Here is a 22,177-nt window from a genome sequence, read left to right on the forward strand (position 1 = left end):
ATTCCAGGAGTATCTCTGAAATAGCAGGAACAAAACTGTTGCACTGAGAGAATTCTTTCATCAAAAATTACCCGAATCAGTGAGACACTTTTGGGATGATATTCTGATAAAAATAAAGATGAAGCAGTATGATGTTTTTCATGAAGATAGAAACAGCAAGAAGGGAGTAAGTGGTGTTGATGATAGCAGTGGAGTTATGCCAGTGCAAGGGAGAAATAATGGCAGTAGCTTTAGTTGGTGTGTTGTGAGATATAGATCGATTTTCTTTCGATGTGGCTATAGATCTACCAGTATGGAGGAGAGTAATGATGTATAGACAAATGTCTTAGACCATTATAGGTGCTTTTAATTAGACAGGCATAAATGACAAAGAGAATGAATTTATCAAGTTTTTGAGGGAGAAATATGTTAGATTATGTAAAAGAAGAAGGATTGTGAGAATCAAGATTTTAGATCAAGTCTTGGATTTGATCATCTTATCTCATCAGAATCTGCTATTGTAAATGGAGTGACAAATCTCCTGCTAGTTGGTTGAGTGACCAGGTTATCTGCTACCTGACCACCTGCTTAGTGGCCAGCCAACCAAATGAGGACTTCTGTGAGGACAGGATATACACTGGTATCCAAACTCTAAGGACACACTATTTCTGAAGATTACAACTGCAAATTCAGATGAATCAACTTGGGCAATTTGTATAACTGACATTTTCTAATAGAAAATGGGTACATTATGAAGAGCTAAGGAGACAGTTTGCAGGTGTAGCATGGAATGAGGAGTTAGCTGGAAAAGAGATCAATGCAGCTTGGGGGATTTTCAAAAAATATTTAGATGCAATGTCTAAATGTATACCATGGGTGAGAAGGTTAAATAAGGTAGGTGTGAGATGGATGAATAAAGAGAATAAGCATGCAATACAGAAAAAAAGGGCATTGTGGAGGCAGCATAAGAGAAGTGGAAGTAACCAATTTCATGAGGTCTACAAAGACCAGGCAAGGAGGGTGACTTGGTTGGTTAGAGTAGCTAAACAGAGGTATGAACAGCAGTTAGATAATGAAGCTAAAAAGAATCCTAGGGAGTTCTTTCGATATGTAGCCAGCAAAAGAAAGAATGATTATGGAAGAATGACATTGATTGGAGGAAATGGTATAAAGACAGCCGTTGCAGAATGTGTGGTGGAAATACTTAATGAGCAGTTCATAAAGATCTTTCAATCTTGTGAATGTGACTTCATGGAGAGATTAAGAGCAGTTGATGATGGGGAGGAGCGACTGACTGTAAGTGAGCAAGAGGTGTTTGGGGAGTTGAGTAAACTAGATATAAATACGGCTATGGGACTTGATAATATATCACCGCGTATACTGAAGGAATGTGCCAGAGAGTTGACACCTGCCTTGACATATTTTTTTAATACGAGTCTTGCACTTGGTCAAGTTCCTAAAAAGTGGAAGTAGGGCAAGATTGTGCCACTTCATAAAGAAGGTGATCGAACTCAAGCATCAAACTATAGGCCTATCTGTGTGTCAGGTGTTGTGGTTAAGTTGTTGGAGAAGCTTGTGAGAACTAGGATCCAGAGTTGGGTTGACAACAATGGTATAATCTTTGATGGACAGCATGGATTTGCTAAAGGGAGGTCGTGTTTTAGTAATCTACTTACTTATTACAATAAAGTGACTGGTTCCCTGGACAGAGGAGAAGGATACACAGTAATATACTTGGATTTCACAAAAGCTTTTGATAGAGTACCTCATGATAAGTTGACAGTCAAACTAGAGCAGATGGGGTTGGATATTAGATTAGTGCATTGAATTGGAGACTGGCTATCTGATAGGTATCAACAAGTTGTGTATGGGGGTGCAATATCCAGGAAAAGGAAAGTCACTAGTGGAGTGCCTCAGGGATCTGTTTTAGGGCCATTACTATTTAACTTGTATATTAATGATATTGGCGAAGATGGAGATATTCAGTTGTTTGCAGATGATGCAAAGTTGGGACGAACCATAAAGAGTAGTGAAGATGTTGTGGCCTTGCAAGAAGACTTGTATAAATTGAGTGATTGGGCAAGCAAATGGGGATGTGAGTTCAATGTTGCAAAATGTAAGGTTTTAAAATTTGGAAAACAAAGATGGGATGCAGAATTTATGCTTGGTGAGAATATATTGTTGGAAGTAGAGGAAATAAGAGATCTGGGGGTGATAGTGGATAAGGATCTAAAATTTAGGGGACACATCGCCAAAATTGTGAAGACAACACAAAGACTTCTGGGAATGATGCGGAGGACACCGACGTGTAGAAGTAGGGAGATTCTTGTTCCATTGTATAAGGCTTTGATTAGGCCACACATGGACTATTGTGCCCAGATTTGGTCACCTGGTTTTCAGAAGGATGAAGAGATGTTGGAAAGGGTCCAAAGGCGACTGACTAAGGTAGTTTCTGACCTCTGGAATGTCGAGTATGAGGAAAGATTAAGATTGAAAAGATGTAATTTGCAGAGTCTAGTGGAGAGAAGGAAGAGGGGAGATATGATAGAGACCTACAAGTTGGTAAGGGGTTGTTATAGGATCAATGGTGGAGAAGTTCTACAGAGAATAGTGGGAGATCAGGGGAGAACCAGAGGTCATCCCTGGAAACTGTATAAAGAGGGTGTGAGTAGGGGAGTGAGAGGCAGGTTTTTTTCGTGCAGAGTTGTGAGTGATTGGAATGCCTTGCCTGAGAGTGTGGTGTCTGCAAGGAGTTTGTATGTGTTTAAGATGCGGTATGATGAGATGTGTGTGAGATAAAAGGACCTCTTAGATGAGTCTTTGACTCCATGAGGTCTTGTTTAATAATAATAAAATAATAATAATAATAATAATGTTCAAATATTCGAATTGCACACAAAGGGGGTGTCAATTCATGGTAGCACTCAATAGAATAAAAAGCAAAAGGCTGTGCTAAGTGAATTGTGTCTGAAGGAAGCTCTTTTTTGTAAAGAAATAATTTGCATGTCTTGTAATGTCTCAAAGACATCATCTAGATCAGGGGTCGCCAAACTTCTTTGACCGTCGACCCCTTCAAGAGTTTCATGACTTTTTATCGACCCCCTCTATTTTACTATTACGTAATTATGACAGGACAAGCAAAAAAATATGCTTATGTGAGTTTTTAGATTGTTTATTGTGTAGTTATAGTGTTTCTTGTATGTATAATATAGTATATATTATTATATTGGCTTAACGTCAAAGGGATACGTTTTTGTTTTTGACGTCCTTATTAACATTACATATTTGATAGGAGGGATAAATAATATATAAAATATGTAATTTAATTTAGATAACAAAATAATAATAATACAATCTTCCTATAGGTATATATAGGATGTGCCACGGGCAGGAACCACAGATATCCGTTTATTGGTAAATACGTCATTTTGGCCTACATGATTGGCCTCCGTAACTAATTTCATGACTCCATCTTACAGGTCCTATTCATGTCACTGTTTCCACAATTCACTCTTAATTGCATTGTCATTCAGGATGGAGGTAATCCAAGTTAACTGAATTAAATATTACCCGTACAATGATGTCTTATATTTTTCTATCGACCCCTGAGCCCGAATTGACCCCAACAATGTTATATCAACCCCTTGGGATTGATATCGACCACTTTGGTGACCACTGATCTAGATCCCAGATAGCAAACCTATGGCACATGTACCAGAAGTGGCACGTCAATGATTTACAGGTGATATCCTTTTACACACTTAAAAATTATTCTACTTTTTTTTTAATTATTACAATACGTACAAGTTAAATTTTCTTTGAACAAGAGAGCAGCTATGAAGATGTGCATATGATTGGTGCAGTATTAACAAAAGATCACGTGACCCAAAAACAAAGGCAGCCGACAACTGTTGAGTTGAAATGCTAATTCTCTTCAACCGAATGCCATAACAACTGAAACTGTTATAACAACATTCACTATATATTTCTTAGTTTTAACACATCCATGACGGGATGTCATTTATCATTCCAACAGAACTTCTCATTACTGGCAGACTCAACTCACACAAAGTTTCAACTGTTGGTTGAATTTTATGGCTGCCTGCTTGTTTGCATTTGATCTGGCAGGCGAACTCACACACTCATTATATGGCATGTTTCAATTCTTGGTAGAATTTTATTTGAAGTTAGCCTTTGTGATCTGTCATAATGACATTGAGAATTTCAAATGCAATAAAACAAACACTTATTTCATGTAATTGAAAAATTGGACAATAGTTTTTAGTTAGATACTGTGTTTCAGTGCAACATATGGTTTTGCTTGAGTTTATACAGCATAGTTTCTGTAGGAATGGACGTGTGGTTCATTAGTTAGCGCTGTTTTTATTCCAGCTGTCTCTAATTGCACTATTTGTTGAGAAATATATTACACAGACTGCAAAATCCTCTGTACCGTATTCAGGGATACAATAAAACTACTTGTTGTTTTTTTTTTTTGCATCTGCAGTATAATGGCTATTGAGGAGGGCTTGTTGTTACTGCGAGGAGTGAGTTACTATCACTTCTCACGGTAACAAATCAGCACTTTTTTCTTTGCCATGAGCACTCTTGTACACAATATTCTCTCTCTTTTTCCACCTATTAAATCATCCATCAGTTGCTGTGAAATTTTCTTTGCCCATTGTTTTTGCAAGTTCTTCTTTTTGACACGTTCTTCAAGTTCTTCTTTGATTAATGGTCAAAGGACCATTAATCAAAGCATTCTTTTCACAAACATCACTAAACCAAATTTTTAATGCTGATTCAACTTGAGTATCCTTACCAGATTGGGCTCTCTTCCGATCCATGTTCTCATTAGTAAGAGCTGAAGTTTCAATGTTTGATCTATTTTTTAAGATCTTACAGAAGAGTAGTTATGAAATTTTTAAATGCACAGACACACTATGCTGACTCATTTTGGGCAACTTATCATAGCACTCCAAATTCTTTGCTTTTCTTGAAAAGATAAATCTTTACTTGTTTTTACTTCCTTTTGCTATAATGCTAAGGGCTGTTTTAACGAGCACTTAAAGTCAAATTTACTTACTGAAAGAGAGCACGAAAACAAACTCGAAAAATCACAATTAGACTGCATTTGTATCCCCCCTTGCATTTCCCTGGAAGATTTAAGATTTACAGAAGTTAAGACTACGAGAAAGATTAAAAATTACCCACCTGCATTTGCCTGGAAGATATAAGATTTACGGAAGAATAAGATTAAAGGAAAAGTTCAACAAATTTTCTCCTGAGTAACCCTTATTTCTTAGAATTCTGAGACATAAAAGGCTAAACATTCGAGGATTTTGATAACAATAACCAGAACTTTGATTACAATAGACAGATTATTTTTAATTAATTTTAAATGGTGTGTTTTGAGACCGACTGATTTTGATAACAATAGATAATATTATCTGCGATCACAATAAGCGGATTCTACTGTACTATCTACCACTAATTGTCACCCCATTATTTGAAGTTATGGAACATTCGAGGTTTATTAATAACGTAAAAACTAATGTACAGATAGTAGGAAGCAATATTTCATCATAGCAGTTGAATATAGGTAGTATGGCAACACATGAGCTCTGAGAGAGGTGTCATTGTGAGTTGTCACATACATGCCATTACCATTCAATTGGAGCATCCAAAATCAACAGTTAGTGATGTAATCAAGAAATGGAGACGTTTTGGCATCACTAGTGCAGAAAAACACCCAAGGCAACCTCCAAAAATGAATGACAGGGGCAGGAGGGTGTTAAAATGGATGGCAGCATCCAAAAACCAGCTACAATCAGCACAAACCATCTATGATGAGTTCCAGTAACACCATGATGAGCACTAATACTGTATGAAAAGAACTTCATTTACTGAATTTCCATGAAGACCAGCACCACACAAGGCAAACATCACCACAATGAACAAGGTAGTTTGTCAGGCCTTGTGTAAGACTGGGCAATTGACCAGTGAAAATGGTACTCTAGAGCGATAAATCAAGGTTTACCTGTTTCCAGTCTGATGGCAGGGTGCAGAGGCAGCCACCATGTGAACGCCTGTTACTATAGTGTGTTGTATCCACAGTAAAGTTTGGTGGTGGAGGATTAATAGTGTGGGGTATATTCAGCTGGTTTGGAATGGGACTACTGGTCATTGTCCATGGTTCCATGAAGGCAGCTCAGTACCTTGATATTCTGAATAATCAGGTGCTGCCTGCACTCTGGAGTTTTTATGGAATGGACTCGTGTTAGTATCAAAACGGCAATGTCCCATGTCACAAAGTTGCAGCTGTTGTTATTATTATTATTATTAACATCATCATCTACACCAATGCCATCTACTGCCACTAGTATTTTCACAGATAATCACAAACATCCATGCCCATGACTGGATTCAAACCTGCAGCCTTTTGGCTGCAGAGTGGAAAAGTCAGGTTGGCCGAGTGGTTAGTTACACTAACCACTCGGCCAACCTGACCAGTTATGGAATGGTATGAAGAGATGACTGTTAAATGACTGCCCTGGCCCATGCAGAATCCTGACCTCAACCCCATCAAACTCTTGTGGGACAAATTGGATTGGCGATTGAGGTTCAGAGTAGCACATCTTCAATTTGTCGCTGAACTCAGTGCTGCTTTGATGGAGGAATGGTGACAAATTCCACCTGATGTCTGCTGTGCATTGGTGGAAAGCATCCCTCAAATGATGCAGAAGGTGATCAAAGCCAAGTGGACATACCCAATATTAGGATTCACCTGCTGGTATCAATTGCAAAGTGCTAAAATGTCTGGTCAGTAACTGGTAGATAGCATATGTACACATTTGGCTGTAGTCATGAATATTGTTACATATATAGGTAAAAATGTAGTTTTTCCTTAGCAAAATATAATTTTTGGATACCAGTGTATATATTTTGGAAAGAACTATGATGATTAGGAAAAGCTCAGGAAACACCTTGAAGTTATATCATAAAATGAGGAATCATGTGTGCGCACGCATGTATAAGAGATCAATGTTGCTTGAGGACTGTTAAGAAGTAATTAACAGAAACAGTGTCTGAATCTATTAGGAGGCTAAGTAAGGTAGATGTGAAATGAATAAATGAATACATTTTTTATTTATTTTTTTTTTATTAAACAAGACCTCATGGAGTCAAAGACCCATCTATGAGGTCCTTTTATCTCACACACATCTCATCATACTGCGTCTTAAACACATTCAAACTCCTTGCAGACACTACACTCTCAGGCAAGGCATTCCAATCACTCACAACTCTGCACGAAAAAAACCATCCTCTCACTCCCCTACTCACACCCTCTTTATACAGTTTCCAGGGATGACCTCTGGTTCTCCCCTGATCTCCCACTATTCTCTGTAGAACTTCTCCACCATTGATCCTATAACAACCCCTTACCAACTTGTAGGTCTCTATCATATCTCCCCTCTTCCTTCTCTCCACTAGACTCTGCAAATTACATCTTTTCAATCTTTCCTCATACTCGACATTCCAGAGGTCAGAAACTACCTTAGTCAGTTGCCTTTGGACCCTTTCCAACATCTCTTCATCCTTCTGAAAACCAGGTGACCAAATCTGGGCACAATAGTCCATGTGTGGCCTAATCAAAGCCTTATACAATGGAACAAGAATCTCCCTACTTCTACACGTCAGTGTCCTCCGCGTCATTCCCAGAAGTCTTTGTGTTGTCTTCACAATTTTGGCGATGTGTCCCCTAAATTTTAGATCCTTATCCACTATCAACCCCAGATCTCTTATTTCCTCTACTTTCAACAATATATTCTCACCAAGCATAAATTCTGCATCCCATCTTTGTTTTCCAAATTTTAAAACCTTACATTTTGCAACATTGAACTCACATCCCCATTTGCTTGCCCAATCACTCAATTTATACACGTCTTCTTGCAAGGCCACAACATCTTCACTACTCTTTATGGTTCGTCCCAACTTTGCATCATCTGCAATAATGAATAGCTTAAGCATACAGTCTGAAAAAAGAATTATAAATACAGTCTAAGTTGAGCAGTAATAATCAGTTTCATGAGGAAAATAGAAATCAGGCCAGGAAGGAGACTTGCTTAATAGCAAAAGTGCAACATGAGCAGCAATTTGCCAATCACAAAAAAAAAAAAAAAAAAAAAAAAAAAAAAAAAAAATCCCACCGTGTTTCTTTTGATGTGTTTAGAGAGTTGAGAGTTTTTTGATTTTGTTCAGTAGAAGTAAGAATATTTATGGTGAAAATGTTAGTACGATAACCACTGCAAAGAACGGATGTAGTTGAAATATTAAATGAGAAATTCAAATAAGAATGTTCCACTGAGTTAATCCTTTCTTTTAGTGTTGCACAGTGATCAGCATTCATTTTAGAAATTATGGACTTTACAACCGCGTTAAAAATAATTCTTTTAATATCCCGACATTTTGATCTTCATATTAAAATCATCATCTGGAGTATTTACAAATATACAAGCACAAGTTGAGTTACATTACATATTTGTAATGTAACTCAGCTTGTGCTTGTGTATTTGTATATACTCCAAATGTACTTCATATCTTAATATGAAGATCGAAACGTCGGGATATTAAAAGAGTTATTTTCTACTGAGTTAACACCTACCCTGATCTACTTTTTAACATCAATCTTACAATGGCCAAGGTTCAGAGGCATAGAAAAAGAAAAAATTGGTCCAATTTACAAAGAAGGTTAAAGGTTACCCTGATTTGGAGTCAGGAGTGTTGGAGAGTTGAGTAACTATGAAAATCCAGAATTGAGCTGATAATGGTAATATTCTCTTTGATAATAATACAAGTTTGCAAAAAGGAAATCATGTTTTAACAAACCACTTACTTATTAACAAGGGAACAAGTACATTTAGATTTTGCAAAGGCCTTTTATAGATTGCTACATGACAAATTGATAATTAAACTGGAAAGAATAGGGTTGATGATAGATTATTTTGTTGGATAGGTATCAGCAAGTTGTTTTTGTGGAGAGCAATATCTCAGAAGAGGAATGTCACTAATATTGTGTCTTAAGGTTCTGTTTTGAGGTTTTTCTGTTTAACTTGTATATTAATGGTATTAGAAACTACCTCATTTCTAACACCATGCGGTCGTTTGCAGATGATGATGCAAAGATGGGAAGAACTATGAGGTATAGAGCAGATGTTATGTCTTTCTTTATGAGAGGACTGGAATAGATTGGGTGAATGGGCAAATCAGTGGAGATTGCCAGTTCATTGTTGCAAAGTGTAAGGGATGCAAAGATGGGATATAAAGTATACAGTTTATAGAGGATATCTGACATAATCTCGAGAAGATCTGAGACTAATAATAGATAAGGACTTAAAATTTAGGGGATCATATTACTAAAATTATGAGAACTTCACAATGAATTATGGGAACGATGTAGAGGACATTGACATGTGGAAATAAGGAGGTTATGGTTCCCTTCTATGAGGCCTTGATCAGACAATATAGATTACTGTGAAAAATTTAGTCACCTGGTTTCATAAGGATAAAGATATGATGGAAAGTGTTCAGATACAGTTGACTAAGATTTGTTTTTGGTCTCTGGAATGCTAGAATGTTGGAATTATTTCTCTGGAATATCAAGAAAGATTGAGGAAGGAAATTTGATGATTAATATGGAAAAGGTTATCATAGACTGGGAAGAACAAAAATATATCTCTAACTTTATTTATTTATTAATGTAGGGTCCCCCTCCACATCCGACAACAAATAATTGTTCACTTAAGCACTCTTAAAACTCATATAAGGCAGTATTTTCCAACTCCTGATGAAATGCAAGAATGGATTCAAGAACCCTTCACATTTGATTTTGAAAAATATAATCTTCCATTGTCCAGTAAAGAAGAGTTGAGGGAGATATCTTCTGACAATAGTTCAAAAAACATTCATTCCAAAAAAACTATTGATTAGTTTTTTGATTGGAATGGAGAAGGAATATCCGAGTTTGTCAAAAATTGCACTCAAACATTTGTTACCTTTCACAACAACTAGCTTCTCATCTTTAACTGCTTAAAAAAATAAATATAGGAACAGGCTGAATGTTGATGATGACTCATGACTCTACCTTAGCAAGATAACCGCAACCATTGATGAATTGTGCAAGCGTCAACAAGTGCAACTGCAACCATCTCACTGATTACCCTAAATTTTTCAGGAAATGACAACATATGCTCAAATATTAATTAAAAAACTGTGATCTATACCTTCAAATATTTTTGCAATGTTACATTGCCATCTTCTGGGAATATAAAATTATGATATGTGCATGCAGGCGCATATTGAATGATCCTCTCAGATGTCTCTAGTTCTTCAGCAGAGAAAGAATTTATTAAAATATAATGTTGGCACATTAAAAAATTTGAAAATCTAAAAAAGAACTCTGCCTCAGAACCTCAAATACTGCTCAACACAGTAATTAACCTGTCCTCCCTTACCCTAAAGCACTCAGTGCATTCTCACATGGCCACAACTTTGCCCTTAGCACCAAAAAAATGCCTTCTGAAGAAATAATGTTAAGTAGAACATGGTATCTGCAACCTTCCCATCCATATTGCCAACAATATCAGACTGGAGGTAGCCAGGGTTCTTACCAAAGCTAAACCACCAAAAATCAACATATCTAAAGAAGAATTAAAAGCGCTACAAGAAATGAAGAACAACAGCAAAATAATAATCACCAAAGTGAATAAGGGAAATGCCACTGTGGTTTTCAACCAAACTGACCACACAGGTAAGCTTTCTTCTTTACTGTTAGATCGGTCTACCTACCTCCCCATTGAATATGATCCCACCAGCTCCCAAATCAGAACACTCTAAAGGCCCCTTAAGAAGGCTACTTCTTGGCCTGTGGAAGTGACTAGCAGACTAAAACCTTTCAACTCTAAACTCCCCCCCCCCCGAATATATGGACTACCAAAAATCCATAAGCAGAATGTGCCGTTATGTCCCATTGTAGATGGCATTGATTCTCCCACATACAAATTAGCCACACATTTAGCCAAAGTACTCACATATTATACTGGCAACACACCATCACATAAAAAACTAGCGCCAGTATAGAAACCCTCTCACTCCAACACACTAACATAATGGTCAGTTTTGATGTCTCCTCCTTATGTCCCACTCAAGATACCTTAGATCTCATTTAAGCCAAATTTCTTCCTGATATCTCCTATTTCAGATCACCATAAACTCAGGCTATTTCATTTGGCAAGGAAAATTCTACAAACAGATAGAGAGGACAGCCGTGGGTTCTGCACTCTCTTCTCCCCTGGCTAACTTCTTTATTGAGACCTCTAAAGAAAAAGCCTTAAACTCAGCCCCACAAAAACCCACTGTCTGTTTTTTTTTTTTTTTTTTTTTTTTTTTTTTTTTATGTTGGGCCCATACACAGGAGATTGGTTGGTCAACCTATAGTACATTAGTACAGTGTATGGGTAGTGGGTTGGGAAAGGAGGAATTTGTTTACATTTGATTTGAATGACTTTAAGTTGTATTCCTTGGGAAACACAGCAGGTGGCAGACTGTTCCACAGTGCAGCAGTTGCAGGGATGAAGGAAGAGGAAAAGAAACTTGTTCTGTTTGTATCTAGGTGTACTGTGAAGGGATGTTGTGCAGCAGCTGCACGTGTTCCAATGAGCTTAGTACTGAGCGGGGGAATTATTGATGTTATTTCAGATGAGCATTTCCCGTGGAAATATTTGTAGAATAAACATACTGCAGAGACCATATGTCTGTGTGAAAGTCGGGGGGGGGGGGGGAGTTGTTAAGTGATGGATCATTGATAAGTCTAATTGCTCTCCTCTGTATTGAGTCGAGAATTTTGAGTCTGGCTTTGAGCATTTTGTCTGGCTATGCTACGTGATAATGTGTTTGCTATTTGAACACATGGCTTAGATACATTCCACAACTTCTTAACACACTTAAACAATCAACACCCCAGAATCCAGTTCTTGGAAAAGGAAAACAACAACAGTCTCCCATTCTTAGACACTCTGATTACATGCCAGCCTGATAAATCCTGGCTTTCTCTGTTTACAGAAAACCAACCCATCTACTCTGATGTACCCTGATACATTCACCAGCAATCACAACTCTCCCCCCCCCCCTCACAACAGTATGGGATTATAAAAACCCTATATTATTATTATTATTAAGAGCGACCTACAGAGAGTCAGAGACTCATTGAGAGAGGCCACATACTACACACACACCAGCTATCATACTTATTCTTGAATTCATTCATGCTGCTTGCACTCACAACATCCAAAGGTAATCCATTCCAATCAATCACCATCCTCTGAGAGAAGAATCTAGCCCTCACAGCCTTCATTCTCAGCTTCTAATGATGTCCTTTCCCCACCCCTCCATAAATTGAAAAATTTCATCAATTCAAATCCTGTATGACTCTTTTAGAAGTTTGTAAGTCTCAATCATATCACCCCTCTTTCTCCTGTTTGCTAGTGTCTGCAGTCTACAAATCTATGTCTGCATAACCTTCCACAATCCTGATATCATTTTTAACACTCTCCTTTGTACCCTCTCCAATATATCAGAATCACCACAGAATCCAGGAGACCAGACCTGTGCACAATAGTCCAAGTGAGGTCTTATCAAGGCCTTGTAAAGAGGTAAAATAACATCTTTACAAGGCCTTGTAAAGAAGTAAAATAACATCCTTATCTTTACATTTGAACTTTCATTTCAGCATTGCAATTATCTTTAGAGTTGTATTTGCAATCTTTGCCACATGGCCCCTGAACTTCAATTTCCTATCTATTAACACTCCAAGATCCCTAGCCTCATCAGTTTCTTCTAGCCAAATCCCACCAATATAATACGACATTGGATATCTAATCATGCCGAAGTGAATGACTTTACATTTACTGACAATGAACTGATACCAGTTTTCCCATGCCTACAATTCCAGCCTATTCAAATCATTCTGCAAAGACTGCATATCAGCAGCATTTCTGATTACCCTACCTATCTTTGCATCATCAGCACATAACTGTATTTCACTTGTCAAATCCTTCCCTAATATTATTAATGTACAGACTGAATAACAGTGGACCAACCACTGATCCTTGTGGTCCACCACTTGCAGACTCAGACCCCCCATATACCACTTCTGATGTCTGTCAGTTAGCAATCCTCTTATCCATGCTAATATTTTATAACCCAAACTCATTTTCTCCAATTTATGCAACAGTCTACCATTCTGTATTCTGTCAAAAGACTTAGCAAAATCCAAAAGTATCATAGTATATCCATTCGCCTTGTCTAGTTCAATGGTAATATTGTTATAGAATGTGATCAAGTTGCTAAAACACGACCTTCCTTAGTTGTTCATTGCAACGTAGAGATTCACTGTCAACCCATTTCTGAATGTGAGCCCTAACCAATTTTTCCAAAATCTTCACCACCACCACCGCTGAGATATTAATTGGTTGATATTTGGATACGTCGGTCTTTGCACCACCCTTGTGCTATGGAATTACCATACACTCCTTTCATTCCTGCAGAATTTTCCCTGTTCTGAGATTCATATTAAACATCCTGGTTAAAGGAATTGCCAGTTCAGCTGAACACTCTTCTAGAATGTGCTGATATTCCATCACTCCCTGTTCTGAATTCTTATTCAATTTGTGCAGCAGCTCTAATACCTCGGCCTCACACACCTGTATTGCTTCATCTAGTGAAGAGGTAACAGTGAGCTCAATGTTGCATTTACCAGGTTTACAGCTTTTAACAAAATGGGCACACATTAACTGAACAACCTCTTCTGCATCTGTAACCCTCACACCATCTGGATTTAGAAGAGTTATTCTTTCATATTTATTCTTTCCTTTACTTGCAGCATATCAATAGAATTCCTGTGGGTTGTCTTTAGCATGCAGACCAGTTTCTTTTCATACTCAGACTTTGCTTTCTGTACAACGGTTGTGACTATTCTGCTTATAACATTCATAACGGACTTCATCCTTATGCAAACAGTATTCCTTCCACATCATCCTTTTCTTGTGAATCTTTTGCTTAATAAAATTACACATCCATTTGACTCCTACTCTATTTATTCTTTGAAATCTCGGGACACATTCTGATATTGCATTATTTAAGTGTTTAAATGCTTCCCATTCACTATTGATATTCTTTCCATCCGGCAACTAATCCCATTCCACTGAAATCAGTGTACTCCTCAGTTTGTCATCATGTAACCTTTTCTGAATGGAACATTCATAAACTTAGTCACTTCCCAAGTGAGTACTGCATGATCACTGTCACCAACTGGAGGCAGAATAGTTACGTCTTTAACTGAAATGCCCTCTGACACTATAATCAAATCTAACACTCTTTGACCTCGAGTTCCTTCTGTCACATGTTGCTTGAGGAAGTTGTCCTGCAACTGCTAATAAATGCATAAAAATGCATTTTTATTCTTCTCATGAGATTTTGCTGCTACCCAATCAATATTTGGATAATTAAAGTCTCCCATTATGATTACTCTTTTTGTGCTCATCTTTCTATTTGGTGATGTATTTCTTCATCACTAGCAACTGATCCAACAGTCTATAACAACACCCTACTGTGCAATTAGTCTTGTTAGATTCCGCCTCACACCAGATAGCTCCAAACTCACTGCCACATGAAATATTGTTAGTAGTATTACTACAATCATTGGTCTCTACTCTGACTGGATTTAAGTCATTCAATATCATTAGCAGTACACCCCATCGTCTCTATCCTTCCTAAAAATACTGTACCCTTGACACTCAATACTAGTTGGTATGTCTGATTCTGATAGCCAGGTTTCATTAATGCCTACAATCTGAGGTCGCAACATATTAACTAAGGCAACAAACTCTATTCCTTTGTTTCTGATACTCCTAGCATTCGTGTATAGACATAATAATCTACCTGTTGGTTCTTTTGTATTGTCTTGTCTTGTCTGCAGTTTGCCTGACACACTTGGACAACTTGCAGATCTCTATTATTATATAGCAGATACTATATTGCATAGCAAAATTAATCAGTTCAGATAACAATGCCCTAACTACTGAACTTAACCATATCCTTAACACCCTCTTAGCCAATGGCTACAACTCCCCCCCGCCAAAAAAATTAAAAAAATATTTAAACCAATTAACCACAGTCCCCTTTCCCTTCATTACAGGGATTACTCTAAATCTATCACCATTCCTTATATCCAGGGTACTTCTGAAAAACTAACAAAAATCCCCTCAAAAGTGTGACCTCACAACTAGTTATAAACCACATAAAAAATTGACATCCCTTATCAGCTTCACCAAAGACCAGCCACTTCCCCTAGACCCACCTGGAGTATACCAGGTCCCTTGCAGTTGTAAAATGTCCTACTGAAGCCAAACAGGCAAGAGAGCTAATATCAGGATATCCAAACACAAAGACTACACCTGGTTTCACCAATACAGCCACTCAGGACTTGCAGACCATGCACTAGATATCCACCACAGAATAAGCTGGAAGAAAGACACTTTACTACACTGCAGCAAATATGAATATGAAAGATTATTCCTGCAATCAGTCTCAGTTCTTAAAAATTTCCCAAACCTCAACAACAAATTTGGGTACATGAGACTGCCCCAAATTTGAGAAGCTTGCATCCTAAGAACATCATCCCAACAGCCAAGACAACCCAAATTAACCCACTAGGGGGGCATCTTTAGGACTCTAGGACCAATGCTAGTTGCATTCTTCAACTAGCAGCCTCATTTCTTCATTGTTAGTGCCTGTTTGCAGATATCATAGTTTTATGTTCCCAGAAGACTTACGAAATATTCCAAAATGTTCCCAGAACATTTCCGAAATATTGGAAGGTATTGATTAAAGTTTTTTTATTAACATTTTAGTATACGTTGTCATTTCCTGAAAAATTTAAAGTCGTGTATAACCAACGTATAAATTTATCTACAAGAACAAGAAATTGTATACTTGATTTAATCCTTTATCCAAGTGTAAGCAAAGAAGTTTGCACCTGAACTATTTTCAGGACTGGAGCAACTCATCACAAACATTCCACCATAAGCATGGATGTTTGTGATTGTCTGGGAAAATACTAGTGGTGGTGAATGAACAATAGATGGTGTTGGTGTAGATGATGCAGTTGGTGGTTGTGGTGGAAACAGAGAGTTGAGTGGTGGTGATGGAGAGTTGTAGAGTAGGTGCCGTCCCTCGATGAGTATTGAACTCCTTGGATTGCATTATAGGAGATACTGAGAATGGGGTGTTGGTAGCTTGCTCCACCTTTGCAACAAGTTGTCCTAGTGTTGTACCACCTTACCCCAGTCCTGAAGATACTTTCAGGTGCAAACTTTGTTTGCTCACACTTGGATAAAGGATTAAACTAATTTTATTATATTGAACTCCCTGGAGGTGTAAAATAATAATAATAATAATAATAATAATAATAATAATAATATAGAAGCTAATGACTTCACATTGCCTTCACTACCTTCACTAATGACTTCACTACCAGACAAGTTTTGATCTTTATTGGGGTCTCATCAGAAATTATATACTTGGTTTAATTCTTTATCCAAGCGTAAACATAATGCATAGCATTATACATGTCTGTAAGGAAATGTGCTTTGCATTATGGGATACTAAGGCAAGCAATGTGAAGTCATTAGCTTCTTTATATGAGTTGCCCCAGCCCTGAAAACAGTTCAGGTGCAAACTTGTTTGCTTACATTTCAATAAAGAATTATGCCAAGTATATAATTTCTTGGTATCTTTAATGTATAGTATAACCAAGTGGAAAAAGTTCCAACAACTTTCTCTAATCAGAGTATAATAAGATGTGACACAGTTTGGCTATTCGTATGTGAAAATATGACTTCTGCATTACTTCAACTTTAGTGTCACCTCTGGGTCTGGCTCCCACTGATGAGACCTCAATAAAGGTTAAAACCAGTCTGGGTAGTAACCCTTCTCATAATGCATAGCATTATACATGTCTGCAAAGATATGTGGTTTGCATTATGGAATACTAAGGCAAGCGATGCGATGTCATTAGCTTCTTTGTATGAGTTTCCTTAGTCCTGAAAATAGTTCAGGTACAAACCTGTTTGCTTACACTTGGATAAAGGATTAAACCAAGTGGAAAAACTTCCAACATACCCAGTGTGTCCTCCCGCGATGGGTCTTCGGACTCCTTGGAGGTATCAGGAATAATAATAATAATAATAATAATAATATATATATATATATATATATGTGTAGAAAGTTTTTTACCTGGGTGTAAAATACATTAAAGATACCAAAAAATTTTATATTTGCTTTTAATCCTTATCTCAAGTAAGCAAAACGAAGTTTTACACGTGAAATATATTATATATTCACCCGTAATAATCTGAACTAATTGTATACGGAGGCTAATGACTTCATATCACCTGCCTTAGTGTATATCCCATGCTAAATATTGCCTTAGTATGTATCCCATAATTCAAAGCACACTCCTTTTCAGGCATGTATAATGCAATGCATAATGAGAAGGGCCACTACCCATACTGATTTTGACCTTTATGGAGGGCTCTTCAGTGAGAGCCAGACCCAGGAGAGATACCAAGGTTGAAATAATGCAGAAGTCATATATATCTCATATACAAGCAGACAAAAGGTGCTTGACTTTCTTAATAAAAATCTCTGGATGAGAGAAAGATGTGGAAAGTTTTTTACCTTGGGTGTAAAATACATTAAAAATACCAAGAAATTATTTTATACTTGGTTTTAATCCTTTTTCCAAGTAAGCAACAAAGTTTTGTGCGTGAAATATATTCACGTCTGAGCTACTAGTATATAGAGGCTAATGACTTCGTATCACTTGCCTTAGTATGTATCCCATCATTCAAAGCACACACCCCTTTCAGGTATCAGAGAGTTGTGTATGGTGGGGCAATATCATGGAGGCAGAAGGTTACAAGTGGAGTTCAACAGAGCTCTGTACTGGGACCTGTATTGTTTAACCTTTATAACCTGAATATCCCGTTGCAAACCACTAACATTGTCAATGGATTGCAATGGGATATTCAGTTGTTTGCAGATGATGTCAAGCTGGACAGGGTTATTAGCAATAGTGCAGATGTGGCAGTCCTCCAAGAGGATTTGAATAAACTGGACTGATGGGCAAATGAATGGGGATTTCGGTTAAATGCAGCAAAATGTAAGGCCTTGAGGTTTGGGACACATCAATGGGACTCTGCATACTCTATTGGAGGAGCTGTACTGGAGGAAGTAGGGGAGATAAGAGATCTGGGGCATGATGATTGATAGAAAACTGAAATTCAAGGAGAATATTGCAAAGGTGGTGAAGGTAACCCAGAGGATTGCTGCAATACTGAGAAGGACAATGACCTGCAGAGATAAAAGAGTTATCATTCCATTGTATAAGACCCTGATCACACCACACTTAGACTACTGTTCTCAAATTTTGTCCCTAGGATTTGAAGTGGATAAATTAACTGTGGAAAGGGTACAGAGGCTGATAACAAAAATGGTTTCAGGACTTTACAATGTTAGTTATGAGGATTGGCTGAGGGAACTGCAGAGCTTGGTGGATAGAAGGAGAGGTGATATGATTGAGACTTTTAAACTGTTAAGAGGCAGTTACAGGGTTGACACTGGGGAGTTCTTTCACTTGATGGAACAGCAGGAAGGGGCAATGACAAGGGAGCCATCCCTGGATGTTATGAAAGGAATCTGTGAGCAAGAGGGAGAGCAGTGGTTTCCTTTGTGTGGAGGGTGGTTGAACCGTGGAATGCACCTGATAGAGTGGTGAGAGCAAGAACAGTCAATGAGTTCAAGAAGTGGTTGATAGACTTGGTGTTTCCTAGGAAGGTCCTTCCACGATGAGTCTCTTAACTTCATGGAGGCCTGAATAATAATAATAATAATTGGACTGTGGTGGTGGTGGAGACAAGAGTTGTAGAGTAGGTGCCCTCCCTCGATGAGGGAGGGCACCTACTTTGGACTCCCTGGAGGTGTCCAAAGTAGGTGCCCAAATATTTGTTTTGTTTTTTTTTCAAAGGATGACACCAGTTAGTTATTATTTATTGGTTTGTTTGCTGTGTTTGGAAGTTACAAAATCAAACCTATGTTTAATAGGTTTGATATCCATTGCAGCCGCTGATTGTGAAATTTGTGCAGGCCACGCACACACCTACGATAACTTGGAATGTCTTGATGCATTGCTGAACAGGAAGCTTGAACGAATATATTGTGTTTCATTAAGTTTGTATGGTATTTTGGGTGCATGTTTCTTGTTCATAGTATGGCCTTAGAGCTCTTTTCAGGCTACTGTATTCAAAAGGTAATTTGTTTATCATGTCTGGGATGTAGAAGTTTCGTGTGGCCTTTCCGAAATCATTATTGTATTTATATGTGATATAATTAGTTGTCTGAGGTCTTGTTATACAGTATGTATTTCTGACTGTCCTGTAGTTGGCATCGACATAATGTTTTAGCAAAGCTGCATAGTGACATAAGTGTTTTTTATAATAATTTATAATAATAATAATATGCTAGGAATTGTAACTGTATACTTACTTTTGATTATATGTATATTTATTGTAGTTATTTATTTTTTGTAGGGGATCTCCTGGAATACTGTACGATACATGCTTGGGGAGGTTCAGTATGGTGGTAGAGTTACCGATGATTATGATAAACGACTGCTAAATACTTTTGCAAAGGTGTGTGTGTTTTATAGCAATAATAATATTGTCTTTTGTTTTTCTGTATGCATGTTTGCACTGACACATTTTTCCATTTGCACGTGTCACCTATGTACAATGTATGGCCTGCTTAATAAAAGTAAAAAACAGCAGAATCACTGATAACACCATTATAATTATTATTATTGTTATTAACATCTCGCCATGGAGTCAGAAACTCATGGTTACACGCTATCACACGCACACAAAGCTCATCCATCTGTGCCTTAAAACTGATTCAATGTATCTACTTTCACAACACACTCAGGCAACGTATTCCACTCACCAACCACACTCTATGCAAAGAATCTATTTCTCACTCCTCTTTACAGTTTCCAGGGATGGCCTCTTGTTCTACCCCTCTACTATTCTATGAAAAATTTCTTCGATGTTAACCTCATTCCTGACTAATTTATATGTCTCAATCACAACTCCCCAATCCTCCTCCTCCTCCTCTCTCTATCACTAGGCTTTGCAATTCACATTCTTTCAATCTGTCTTTATTATTATTAAACAAGACCTCATGGAGTCAAAGACTCATCTAGGAGGTCCTTTTATCTCACACACATCTCATCATACCGGGTCTTAAACACATTCAAACTCCTTGCAGACACCACATTCTCAGGCAAGGCATTCCAATCATTCACAACTCTGCACGAAAAAAACCTGCCTCTCACTCCCCTACTCACACCCTCTTTATACAGTTTCCAGGGATGACCTCTGGTTCTCCCCTGATCTCCCACTATTCGCTGTAGAACTTCTCCACCATTGATCCTATAGCAACCCATTACCAACTTGTAGGTCTCTATCATATCTCCCCTCTTCCTTCTCTCCACTAGTCTCTGCAAATTACATCTTTTCAATCTTTCCTCATACTCGACATTCCAGAGGTCAGAAACTACCTTAGTCAGTCGCCTTTGGACCCTTTCCAACATCTCTTCATCCTTCTGAAAACCAGGTGACCAAATCTGGGCACAATAGTCCATGTGTGGCCTAATCAAAGCATTATACAATGGAACAAGAATCTCCCTACTTCTACACGTCAGTGTCCTCCTCATCATTCCCAGAAGTCTTTGTGTTGTCTTCACAATTTTGGCGATGTGACCCCTAAATTTTAGATCCTTATCCACTATCACTCCCAGATCTCTTATTTCCTCTACTTCCAACAATATATTTTCACCAAGCATAAATTCTGCATCCCATCTTTGTTTTCCAAATTTTAAAACCTTACATTTTGCAACATTGAACTCACATCCCCATTTGCTTGCCCAATCACTCAATTTATTCAAGTCTTCTTGCAAGGCCACAACATCTTCACTACTCTTTATGGTTCGTCCCAACTTTGCATCATCTGCAAACAACTGAATATCTCCATCCAAATCTTCGCCAATATCATCAATATACAAGTTAAATAGTAATGGCCCTAAAACAGATCCCTGAGGCACTCCACTAGTGACTTTCCTTTTCCTGGATATTGCACCCCCATACACAACTTGTTGATACCTATCAGATAGCCAGTCTCCAATCCAATGCACTAATCTAATATCCAACCCCATCTGCTCTAGTTTGACTGTCAACTTATCATGAGGCACTCTATCAAAAGCTTTTGCGAAATCCAAGCATATTACTGTGTATCCTTCTCCTCTGTCCAAGGAAGCAGTCACTTTATTGTAATAAGTAAGTAGATTACTAAAACACGACCTCCCTTTAGCAAATCCATGCTGTCCATCAAAGATTATACCATTGTTGTCAACCCAACTCTGGATCCTAGTTCTCACAAGCTTCTCCAACAACTTAACCACAACACCTGACACACAGATAGGCCTATAGTTTGATGCTTGAGTTCGATCACCTCCTTTATGAAGTGGCACAATCTTGCCCTCCTTCCACTCTTTAGGGACTTGACCAAGTGCAAGACTCGTATTAAAAAAATATGTCAAGGCAGGTGTCAACTCTCTGGCACATTCCTTCAGAATACGCGGTGATATATTATCAATTCCCACAGCCTTATTTACATCTAGTTTACTCAACTCCCCAAACACCTCTTGCTCACTTACAGTCAGTCTCTCCTCCCCATCATCAACTGCTCTTAATCTCTCCATGAAGTCACATTCACAAGATTGAAAGATCTTTATGAACTGCTCATTAAGTATCTCCACCACACATTCTGCAACAGCTGTCTTTATACCATTTCCTCCAATCAATGTCATCCTTCCATAATCATTCTTTCTTTTGCTGGCTACATATCGAAAGAACTCCCTAGGATTCTTTTTAGCTTCATTAGCTAACTGCTGTTCATACCTCTCTTTAGCTACTTTCACCAACCAAGTCACTCTCCTTGCCTGGTCTTTGTAGAACTCATGAAATTG

At 37.9% G+C, this 22,177-nt stretch overlaps 1 protein-coding gene across 1 annotated transcript in view; it reads left to right on the top strand.

Moving 5' to 3' along the window:
- Positions 1-22,177, top strand: part of LOC150095635 (dynein axonemal heavy chain 8-like) — a 2,108,518-nt gene that overhangs the window by 1,938,001 nt on the left and 148,340 nt on the right. The window contains exon 77 of the mRNA XM_090409931.1: positions 19,686-19,787. Within this exon, the coding sequence (XP_090266057.1) occupies positions 19,686-19,787 (102 nt within the window). The remainder of the gene's footprint in view (positions 1-19,685; positions 19,788-22,177) is intronic.

This window comes from Typopeltis vanoorti, chromosome 20 (assembly GCF_054136105.1).
Source record: "Typopeltis vanoorti isolate ZY-2024b chromosome 20, IOZ_Tvanoo_1.0, whole genome shotgun sequence".
Taxonomy (NCBI): domain Eukaryota; kingdom Metazoa; phylum Arthropoda; class Arachnida; order Uropygi; family Thelyphonidae; genus Typopeltis; species Typopeltis vanoorti.